The 11558-nt window shown below is 47.4% G+C and overlaps 2 protein-coding genes across 2 annotated transcripts in view; one reads left to right on the top strand and one right to left on the bottom strand.

Moving 5' to 3' along the window:
• Positions 1-7232, top strand: KDELR3 (KDEL endoplasmic reticulum protein retention receptor 3). Its single transcript, XM_064155255.1, has 5 exons — positions 1-465; positions 1424-1524; positions 2062-2220; positions 2527-2779; positions 6484-7232. Exons 1-5 carry the CDS (start codon positions 375-377, stop codon positions 6522-6524), a joined length of 645 nt encoding a protein of 214 aa, XP_064011325.1. The 5' UTR covers positions 1-374; the 3' UTR covers positions 6525-7232.
• Positions 7229-11558, bottom strand: part of DDX17 (DEAD-box helicase 17) — a 21116-nt gene continuing 16786 nt past the window's right edge. Inside the window, exons 12-13 of the mRNA XM_064155254.1 lie at positions 11077-11316; positions 7229-10441 (exon numbers count right to left, since the gene is read on the bottom strand). Of these exons, the coding sequence (XP_064011324.1) occupies positions 9918-10441; positions 11077-11316 (764 nt within the window). The 3' untranslated portion in view covers positions 7229-9917. The remainder of the gene's footprint in view (positions 10442-11076; positions 11317-11558) is intronic.

Here is an 11558-nt window from a genome sequence, read left to right as displayed (position 1 = left end):
CCGTCCCCCAGTGCTGCTCAGCAGGCTTAGCCCGAAGCTCTCCAGGGGACATCCCCAGCTTTCAGCCTGCAGCAGGGACGGGAAGGTCCTGGGGCAGGGAAGAGAAAGAAAATATACCTTGGGGAAAACACAAGCGAGGGGAACATCCAGCTTGAGTGCCTGGCAGGGGAAAAGCACTCACGACCAGCGGGGAGAGGAGTCTGAACTTTCCTGTGCCAGAAGAGAGGACTCCGTACTTGAGGACAAAAGGAAAGTTGAGCCAGAGGAGAGCGTTTGCTCGGTGAAGGCTTGGGAGAAAAAGCTCCCGACCCTTGCCCTCCCTGCCCACAGAAAGCACTCCACTCCCTTCGCCCTAAAGGAGCACCCCTGGCACCATGAACATCTTCCGCATCCTGGGGGACCTTTCCCACTTGCTGGCCATCATCATCCTCCTGATGAAGATCTTTAAGTCCAAGTCCTGTGCTGGTGAGTGTTCCCACCAAGGAGGGGAGCCCTTCTTGGAGGGCTCGGTGAGGGGTGCAGGCAAAACAGGGTGCCAAAAAGGCTAGCAACAGTCCACACAATCTGGCAGCCCTCCCTGGTGGGCTTTCTTGAGGGAATTCATCCCCCTCCTCTGGGAAGTTTCTCAGCCAGAAGGAGATGGCTGCATTGGAAGGATGTGATGTGGCAAGGCACACTACCTTGGACACATACTGGTCAAAGGCTGCTGTAGCAAGGGAGAGGGCAGCAAAGCCAAAGAGAGGTGGAAAATGGGCAGCAGTTGTGGCAGCACCAACCAACCTGGAAAGATAGCTGCTTTAGGTCAGAGGTCCTGTCAGGGGCTAGGTACCAGAGGCAGCCCCATCTCTGGATGAGGAAATCGGGGCAGCAGCTTCCCATGGGAAGATTTTGCTCTGAGTTCATGGTTTTCATCCCAACAGACTTTGGGGCCAGGCTGCAGCACCATGGCTGTCACCTCAGGTAGAGAAATGGGTGCAGCTGACTTCTTGTCAGCAGTGACTGAGCTCTATGAGCATCCCTGGGCTGGTTCCTGACCCCACAGCTCTTCCATCATGCAGCAGATGTCACAACACACAACCCTCAGTGAGGTGGGCAGATGAAAGGGGCAAGGAAGGGAAAAGAAAGGGGGTTTGATGACAGTAAGGCCTGAATTGGCCAAAGCAGTGAATGCCCTCTGAGCACTCGTGCCAATGACCCAAGGTAGGACTCAGGGACATCAACAGAACCCTGCTGACATAGTCCCTTACTTGGGAGCCTCCAGGCAGTCCTGGGGTAGGTCTAGCACTACCACAGCACCTACATGCCAGACCTGGCTCATGATGTAACACACAACTGCTCCTGAAGAAGGCATAAAAGGAAACCACCATCCTAAAGGTCTCTCCTCTCATCTGCAACACTTTCCTTTCTTCTCCCTGCCACGCAGGTATCTCTGGGAAGAGTCAGATTCTTTTTGCCCTCGTCTTCACAACCCGCTACCTGGACCTGTTCACAAGCTTCATCTCTGTCTATAACACTGTGATGAAGGTAAGGAGAGGGCAGTGCAGAAGCAGAGGTTCCCCTCAGCTTGTGATGGTTTCCTGGGGAGGTGAGGGTACAGTCACCAAGTCAGTTTTTCAGTCAGGACAGCTGGATAAAGAGGCTTCCTTTGGTGTCACTGACCCTCCACTGACCAAAAAAACCCCAGACCCTACCCACAGTCAGTGAGCAAGCTGAACCCACCACATTTAGCACCACCAGAACAAGACACCATGAAGCAGGCCTAGACGCCCTTGCACAGCAGGAGCTCTAACAAACAGCTGTCACCAAGCCAACTTCTTCACACAGAGCTCTCTCCAGAGAGCTCAAACAAGTGCAACCCTCATTGTGAGGCAGTCTTTAATTGAGCACCAGATTACCTGCTGCTGAAATCAACCCGCAGGACATTGCAGGAAAAGCACTCACCACTACCTTGCTCTGGCATGGCCCCACCAAAGCTGGGTTAAGAAGTCTTGAGTATGGCAACGCCTCCCTCTCTTTGAGCAGTTGCAGGTAAAGTCTTGCCACCTCCCTTCCCTCTCCCAGGTCATTTTTCTGCTGTGTGCCTATGTCACTGTGTACATGATCTACGTGAGATGCCGGAAGACGTTCGACAGCGAGAACGACTCCTTCCGCCTCGAGTTCCTGCTGGTCCCTGTCACAGGCCTGTCCTTCCTGGAGAACCACAGCTTCACTCCCTTGGAGGTAAGGAAAACCTCAGACAGGAAGAGGCAGAGGAAGCAGCAGCCTGGCAGTAGAGTGAGCAGCACATGGAGTAGCTGAGGGTTTTAACAGCAAAAGCCAGCAGGCCAGGCTGGCAGGCTCGAAGGCCATACCATTCACACAGCGGCTCAGCACCATCTCCTCTCGCTCCCAGTGTGTTTTCTTCAACTCACCAGCACTCTTTACTCTGCCCACACCACAGGTGCTCTGCCAGATGAAAGGCTTTGGGTCTTAATGCATGTTAACTAGTGCCAAGACTCTCCACTGCTGTCATTTTGCATCTCACAGATACTCTGGACCTTCTCCATCTACCTGGAGTCAGTGGCTATCCTTCCTCAGCTCTTCATGATCAGCAAGACAGGGGAAGCAGAGACCATCACCACACACTACCTTTTCTTCCTGGGCCTCTACCGCGCTCTCTACATTGCCAACTGGGTCTGGCGCTACTACACAGAGAATTTCTACGACCAGATTGCTGTGGTTTCTGGGGTGGTACAAACCATCTTCTACTGTGATTTCTTCTACCTTTATGTTACCAAAGGTAGGTGGATAGGCTGGTATAAATCTGAAATGCTCATTTGGCATTCTTGTGAAGCATGATGGAGCTGCAGCTTGCCCTGCGTTCATCTTTCCATGGCTTTATTGTCTACCTCAAGTCCAGTTTTAGAAAGGAATCTGCTGAATGCACCGGGGCACTTCTGCTCACAAGGTTCTGCATGTGCAGAACCAGGCTTAACCTCACCTTGGGAAGTGAATGACTGAGGTATATCCAGTTCTACATACATTTTGAAAGATTATGAATCACATAAAAAATCCCTTTTGAGTGGGGAAAAAATAGCTGTAGGCAGACAATGTACCTGAGAAAGCAACTGCAGACATATGGAGGTATTATTAAGCCTCCTTTTTCTTTTGATGGAAAGGGTGTTAACATTCTGCAGAACTGACTGTAAGGAGATGGGTGCCTGCATGGACAAGGCACCCTTTCCTGCTTCCCAAAATCAGATGCCCTTTCCACTTCAGCACTGTGGTAAATGACTATGTACCAGAGCTAACAAGTATAGAGGGCATAACAGGTGGTAGAACATGCTATGGCTTCTGAGGCTGAAGCATGCTTTGCAACACTTTTCTGCTCAAGATGGGTCAGGACAAGGGGCAGTGACTGGAGGTGAGGCATAGGAAGTTCCATGTAAACATAAGGAGGAATTTTTTCACTGTGAGGGTGACAGAACACTGGAACAGGCTGCCCAGGGGGTTTGTGGAGTCTCCCTCTCTGGAGATACTCAAAACCTGCGTGGATGTGTTCCTGTGTATAGGTGATCCTGCTTTGCATAGGGGCTGGACTAGATGATCCTTCAAGGTCCCTTCCAGCCCCTGGCATTCTGTCATTCTGTGAATGGAGTTCGATGAAATCTAACTGAGCAGAATTCTTCTTTCCAACTTTCTTCTTCTTTGCGTTCCCAAACTACTGTGCCCAAAAGCAGCAGTGATAGCCTGTGTTTGGTGTTCTGAGGGACGGATTGTGGTAGCTTCAAGCTGACAGAGAGGTGACAGGAGCATCGAGCAGGTGGCTGGCCTTGGCAGATTAAGACTTCCTTCTGTCATTAAAACATTTTTGTAGCCAGAAAAGTACTTTGTAAAACTGCCATCAAGGTGCTCCACGTCAATTCTCCTTTTTTTAAAAAAAAAAAACACTTCCCATTTTAGCTTCACTCACTTCATGCATCCTCTGTGCTTCTGTGTTTTGTGAGAAATCCACACCCTTTGTAGGCGCGGGTGGAACAAAAGGGAGAGAAAACCAGCGGCTGGCTTCCAGTCTCACATCACTAGCATTAAAGCTGCAAAGTTTAGATGATAAGGCAGGCAGGCAAAAAATACCTTTGTCCCTGGGACATCACAGCAGGAAGAGAATGGCCTTTTCTGTTTGTTTCTCTTTTTTTCCTCCTTCTTTCTTTTACACAATTGTTCTGGATCACAGGAGAGGAAAAAAGGTGCCTGAAGATATGCAAATCCTTTGCAGTCATTTATGAAACCCACCAATGTTAAAGCAGGATGCATCTCTTGCACGTTCTTGCAAAAAAACCCCACCAGCAACAACCATCTTTTCAAAACATTTCTACCTGTGAAGTGCTTGGACAAAAGGGCAGCAGCACTGCAAAGAAAGCAGAGATGTGTTACATAAAGAAATCTATTTAACTGGCTTCGGAGCCGATTCCAAAATAGCCTGAAGGGATTTTTATAGGACCCAACTTCTCTTTATTTTGTTTTTATAACTTGATGAGATCCTTTCTGTTTAACACAAGGACCTGAAAGATGTTCTGAGGAAGCTTTCAGCTCCCAAAAGTTTGTATTTCACAGAGTGGCTGAGGCTGTGAGCAATCAGGGGCATCACCTAATTAATCCACCTGCTCACAGCAGGATCACCTACAGCACCTCGTTGAAGGTCCTGCCCAGCCAGGCTTTGAGTATCTCCAGGATTGAGATAGCTTCTCCTGGACAACCTGCACCAGTGTATGACCACCTTCAGTGTAAATAATTCTTCATGTTTAAGTGGAATTTCTGATTGCCCCTTGCCCACACACTGAGCACTGCTCAGTGCAGTGACCCCACTGCAGTGTGGGCCTATCTCCGTTACTACTCCTATCAGACATTCTGCACATGGGTAAGATCCTCCTCAGCCTGCAGTCTAGTCCCTTAACCATACACATGGTCTTTCTGGGTCTGCTCCAGCATGTCCCTATCTCTTGTACTGAGTCCAGAGATAGACCCTTCCTTTGAGCTGCGACCTCACAAAAGCTGAGGACACCTCCATCAACCTGCTGCTGATGCAGCTCAGGGGGCTGCTTGCATTCTCTGCCGCAAAAGCACATCAGTAGCTCACGTTCACCTTAGTGGTTCAAGGCCTTTTCAGCCAAGCTGCTTTCCAGATGGGCTGCCCTCAGCAACCGGTAGTGCAGAGGGCTGCTCCACCCCCTGGGCAAGAGCCCTGCCAGCCCACGTCTCCAGCCTGCCACTCTCTGACCCAGCCTGCTGTTATCAGCTGCTCCCCTCCACTGTGCATCATCAGCAAATCACCAAGGTTGTACTCTGCTCTTCCCTCTGGCACCAAAGCCATTGAGCACTACTCGCACAGTACCCACCCCCACAGTACAGGAACAGTAGGAGGCTGAGAGCTGTATCCCACACCACTCTTCACCACCCAGTCACCTCATCCCAGCCTATGGACCCCTGTTGGGGTACAGAGGCTTACGAGAGGCGAGATCGGGGTACTGACGACTCAAGACAGCAGCTTCTAGGCATCTGTGCATCAGTACGATTTATTAAGGCAATACAATAGCTTTTATAGGCCCCAGAGGGGGCGTCCACAACCAGCCTGGGGCAGGCAGAAGTAGACAGTACAAATTGGCCCCAAGTTATGTGTAAGGCAGAGATAGGTTACCTGTAGTAAACAACCTGTGAGTACCACCCAGGGGCGCTGGCCGGGGTCAGCCCCCTTGGGGCTGTGTCCGCCCCGGAGGCCGGCAGATTCCACCCCCTGACAGCTGTGCGTGGGTTGCTCATGGTTCTCAGCTTAGGCCCCTGGGAATCAGTAAGACTCCAAGGACACTTCCCATCACAGGGCCTGATGTTTACATTCCATACCTCATTGCAGGAGAAAGCTTCCCACAGACCCCTGGTAGTCCCAAAAAGGCCTCTCCAGTCACAGCTTCCAGATGAGATGAGGCAAATGTGGAGAGGCCTGGTGACAAGCTAGGCGAGGGAAAGCAGTGGGGATAGAATTCGAGACACCATACTGCAGCAGAACTTAAAAACTGGAGTAAGAGGATCTGCACGTGAGTAACCATGGAAGAGGAAACAAGAACCTTTTCCTTTAGCCTAAGTAGGTTGTAGTTTCCACCCTTAGAATTTTGTAGTGGCCATCTCCCATCATTCTCAGATTCCTTAATTTCACCCTTACTTGTCCTAGATGCTCCCTTCTGAGCACACAGGACTTTCTGGACCTGCTAGCATTAGTCACAGCTGAGGATGAGCATTTGTGCTACTTGAAGCCAGCAAAGCTCTAGTCCTACTAGCCTAGAGTAGCACATGAAGGATGCCCAAAGTCTATTCAACAGTCATCACCCCACTGCTGTTTGCAGACCTGACAACCCTCAGTCCAGCACTCTGAACAGCAAGAGAAAATTTAAAAATTGTTGAAACAGTTGAATTCTACAGAGGTCCTTCACTACCCTATCCTTCTCTTTGCAGTCCTAAAAGGAAAGAAGCTAAGTCTGCCCATGCCTGTTTGAAGACATTTTCACAGACAACACAAGGCACTCTGTAGAAGCTCTGAAGATCACAGCTTTCCTCTCCTGGCCCTTTTTGACTAATGAATGGCACAGCAAAGTTCTACTCCAGTGCCACGAAGACAGTGATACCTGGAAGGCTGATAGCTTCTCACCCAGATAAGACTTTCCCTCAATTATTTTTTCCCCTTACTTGAATTTGGTGCTAGTAAGTAGTGCTGGCCAACACTGAAGTAGTTAAAATTAATCTCTCCTGGCTCTTCCCAACATCTACCTCCAAAACACACCTCTACTTTGACCCTGAGGCAGCACAAGGAGTATAAGGAACTAGTCACTACCTTCAGTCTTGTAACAAGTGCCCATGGTAATGTGGCATTACTACATCTGGTAACACAAGGGCTACTGACCCATTTCACATGTGGTCACTTCTGACACAGAAGATGCTATAAACTGTTACTCTAAGTCCCTCTGAGCTAACAGCCTCCTGAAAGTTAACTGCCTGACCCTCAGTCTGGTCAGGTCCTGTAAAAGTGACATTCTTCCACTTTCAGTGACAGTTCCTCATGTTCTACAAATGGGGACCATTTCAAGCACAATTCAGAGCACGGCCAAAAAATGTTTCCAACTCTTCTAATTTGACTTTAAGAACTGGGAAGAACAGGGTCAGAGACAGTTTTACACTCTAAAAATAAAGACAAAGTTCACAATTTATTGACAACGGTGTTTTTATTTATACCTACAAAAGAAAACAAGATGGTATCAAAAGGACAATTTACAAACTAAGAATAGTAACATAGCTCTTAGTATCCTGTGTCTGAACACCACAGATCTATGCATCTCTCAATTCAAGTCTTTGTTAATACAACAGGAATGTGCTCAGAGACCAGCAGGTGTGTGAAACAAGATGCTGATCCCACACAAAGCCACTAACCCTTCCGTTGTTCAGAGAAATCCAAATGGTAAATTGCTTCAGCAAGTGGGAGGGGAGGAGACACCCAACTCGTCTGACACTCCCACAAAACTTGTACAGACTGAAAACAGTGCAAACACCACAACGTGCTAATGCTTTATCCACAAGGGTCCAGCAGCTGGTGGATAGACAGAGTAGCAAGCACCCGGTGCGACAGGGGCAGCACATGCCATGGTGCATTTATGCATTCAACAGTCTGGTTACCACTCTGAACTGAGACCTTGGACTTCAGCTGACTTCAACCTCAATAGCAATAAAGCACTGCAAGACTTGGCATAAACATTTACACGTGCACAAGTTGTGCTGTGTGTCCCTTAAAGGAAGTGAAAGCTATAGCAGACTATAAGGCAGTTTGAGTGGTCCAGAGACCCTTTTAAAAGCCAGTCAGTGGGACATTCTACTCCTACACCCCTCATACACATTTCTGTGTTAACTTGCAAATCTGATTTACTCTTTCAAGAAAAAAGAAAACAAACAAACTTTACATTGGCTTGTGAGGGAGGCCAAAGACAAGTCAGTCAGTGTCTGGACAAACTAAATGTGTCTGGCTTTCATTTAACATAGGCAAGAGAACTTCCTGCCCAAGCACTAGAATTACAAGATTGGATGAGGGAACCAAGGTTCTGGAAGATGTCTCCCTGTGGCCTCTGTGCCAGCAAACTTTACCTGTGTATAGCGTTGAAAAAAAGAAAAAAAAGAACAAAAAACCAAACAATCCTAAACCAAACAAAAAAAAACCCAAAACCCACATTCATCCCCCAAAATTTTACTCTGGGAAGAAATTACATTTTATACCAAGTAATTTCTGTATAAGCAAGCTCTTTCTGTGGGCTGTAAGACGTTCCACTCTACTAGAGGAGAGTGAACTGCCTTGTTCATCCATATGCAACACCACCAACTGGAAAAAAAAAACAACCACCAAAAAAAACAACAACCCAAACCCTGCACTCTCATAATGTAAAGATGAAATCTCACAAACCAGGTGATGTATCCAGTCCTTTGGCACAGTATCAGATCAAGAACAGCCAACTCCTGTTATCATCTACTGTCTCTGAACCGTCTGGTATTAGAAATAACGAGTCAACAACATGCATTACTAAAGGGGAACTCCCCCAAGCCCCCACCTCAGCCTGTAAAATAAACAAGTTTTATTTATGTATTTACTAAAATTTCACTCTTCTCTAACATTTTTCTAAAATGCTACCTACCTGCGAGAGCTCTGCTCAAAGAGACCAATGGAGCAGGGAAATGCACTCAAAAAGCCAGGAAAAGCAATAGTCAAAGCACAAAAGAAAGAAAGGTTCAGAATCAAGATACACTAACCAGCTCACCTTACCTCATGAAAAGGAGATTCCAGGTAATCTCCTTCTCTTCCCTTCCTCCATGTGCCCTCCCCCCCACCCACCCTAAACAAACCTCTTAAATTGAAGTGTGGAAAACTCTGTCACATTTTATTCGGCGTAGTGGCATTCGGAACATTCCCCACAGCAAAAGGTAGTTTGTTCATGAAGGGCAGACAAATGAGATCTGCCATTCATCATCTCAGTTCTGTTTAGTTTCTGGGCTCTCAAATCAGACCTCTCTCAATAAACACAATTTGAGAGCAGAAACTAATTTAAGTACAACCGGGCTCCACGTGTCTGAGATGCTGCAATGTAACAACTGGAGGAGAACTGATTTGGCCGAACATCACAGCAGTGGTACCTACACTGGCTATCTGGTTTTCAGGTATGGAGTCCAAGGCAGGTTTGGTCTCAACACTGGGGTTTTAATCCCAACCTCCTTATTGCAGGCTGCTATGGGTACCTGAGGATGGAACTGCAAAATGTACTTTGGGTGTTTACTCTGGACACCACCCAGCCCAGGCCAATAAGCAGAGTTTTCCTATAGAAAGTCACCTACAATAGATTACAATAATAGTGAGCTACTGAAAAAACAAAACCAAAACCAATTAAGATTTGGAGATGTGAGCTTTGCTCCCTTGCATTTATCACTTTAAATGAAGTGTTTTTTTGGCTCCCCAAGGCCTCCCACTTGATACTTCCTGAAATTAAGTTAACATGTTACAGAACAGAAAGTTCCTCTTCTCAAAAGCAAATATTCACCCAAACCTTAGACACCAAGATGATCAAGCTGGGACCTATCTGCCTTATACCCTTTTTGTTTAGAGAAATTAAGATTTCCAATTTCCTCAACATGCAAGACAAAAAAAAAAAGAAAAAATTCCAGTCAACTATATATATCTCTTAAAAAAAAAGAAAGAAGAAAATAGGGTCAGTGAAGTGGACTAGGGGCCATTTTATAGGCTTGAGGGATTTAAATGGTGAATTCTAAGTCTAATCTGCATGAGACACCACAATGGGAAAGAAGAGAAATAAAAGGTTCCTTTAAATGCAAGTCTACACTGGTCACCAGTGGATGTGGTCTCATTTGCGTGTGGGGGGAGGGGGCGGGGGAGGGGGTGGGTACTGGTAGGTGGCAGTCTGTCCCATGTAGCCCATCACATTAGCGGCAGGGGGCTGCGGAAACTGTTGTGACATGAGCGGCTGTGGCTGCTGGCCTGAGCGCCCAACCATCCCTGCATACTGCTGTTGGGTAGCGCTCTGTGAGGTTCTCCCAGCGGTGGCAGCTGTGGTGCTGGCACCATAGCCACTAGCACTGTACTCTGCAGTGCCATAGCCACTCGTGCCATAGGCAGCTGCTCCATAGCTCCCTTGAGTGTAACCATACTGGCTCTGTGCTGCCCCAAAAGCAGAATTTGGGCTCCCGTAGGCACTGCCATAGGTCTTGTTGGCTCCGTTGGCAAAACTGTCACCACGCTCACGGTCTCTGAAGCCACCTGAGTCTCTCCGGCCCTCTTTCACTCCCCGGAGCCTCCTGTCACACTCCTCCTGGTACATCAGGTTAGGGTTGTTTACTGAACTGCTTGTTCGGTAACGAGAACGGCCTCCTGGCGATGGACATATTGAGATTTAGTACCATGAACAGGTCTTAAACAATGAACTCTGGTACAGTTACACCACCCTTTCTCCCCTTCTACACCCACAATTTTGCCCACAAGGAGCAAATTCTTTAGACTGATTGTAACTTCCCCGCACAGCTGTGCCCATGCCTTCTTATTTTGTTCAAGGTTCAAAAGGGGTTCTTAATGCATGTGCTCGGAGACAAAGAAACAGAGTAAATTCAGGACTAACTTGGAAATAAAAGGAAACGTATTACTCTTTCAAAGAATAAGAGGAAAATAGTTTCAGTCCCTTAAGGTAAAGTTGGTGTATCCCTTTACTGATTTCCATTTTCCACGTGCATACTATTGCCTGTGCCTAGGCAGGAGCTGAAGGAAATCAATTTATTCAAATGGAGTTAGTTCTGTGAGGAACTTACCAGGAGAAACAGAAGTAATAACAAGAAATTCTACACCGAGTTGGGCACAAATACTACATCTACGTAACATGTTGGGACATGGAGTACAGAACAGCTTTATCACTGATCTGTTGCTTTAGACTATTTCCCAACCTACTTTTAATCTTCCCTCTGTCAAAATTGGGAACCTATGCCCTGCGTAGCCCTTTTCCCATGTGCCTTTACCTCCACCACCACCTCCGCCTCCTCTGTGGTCGACAAGCTGCATCAGCTTTGGATTGATGGCTTGATTGGCTTCCTCCAACACTTTGATAAGCTCCCTGGCTTGTTTCAGGTTTCCTGGTGTGAAGAAGGTGTAGGCAGTACCTTTGTTGGTACTGCGCGCGGTACGGCCAATACGGTGCACGTAATCTTCAGAGCTGTTCGGATAGTCGTAGTTTATCACAAATTTAACATCTTCCACGTCTTGTGAAGTGCCCAGGTGCAAAGCACAGTGAAGGGGTAGGGTTGAGGAAAGGGGAGAAGAAGGGAGGACGTGCCAACGAAAGGTGGGGAGCACGAATGCAGGTGACAGTAATAAGAAAAAAAAAAAAAAGCAACAAAGTTAGTAATTGCATGGAATAAAAACAAAACAGACTCATCCCAAGAGAGAAGAAGACTTAAATTCACGATCATCAGGAACAAAGATCTGTGTCCTGAAAAAGTGA

Source organism: Pogoniulus pusillus, chromosome 15, assembly GCF_015220805.1.
Source record: "Pogoniulus pusillus isolate bPogPus1 chromosome 15, bPogPus1.pri, whole genome shotgun sequence".
Classification (NCBI taxonomy): domain Eukaryota; kingdom Metazoa; phylum Chordata; class Aves; order Piciformes; family Lybiidae; genus Pogoniulus; species Pogoniulus pusillus.
The sequence above is the reverse complement of the archived record's forward strand: the minus strand, read 5'-3'. Positions and strand labels throughout refer to the sequence as shown.

Excerpts from the sequence above, each read along its gene's own strand:
- KDELR3 (XM_064155255.1), top strand. The coding sequence starts at position 375 with ATGAACATCTTCCGCATCCTGGGGGACCTTTCCCACTTGCTGGCCATC. Across the intron at positions 2,221-2,526 it reads ACAGCTTCACTCCCTTGGAG|ATACTCTGGACCTTCTCCAT; the intron begins GTAAGGAAAACC and ends TGCATCTCACAG. Across the intron at positions 2,780-6,483 it reads CTACCTTTATGTTACCAAAG|TCCTAAAAGGAAAGAAGCTA; the intron begins GTAGGTGGATAG and ends TTCTCTTTGCAG.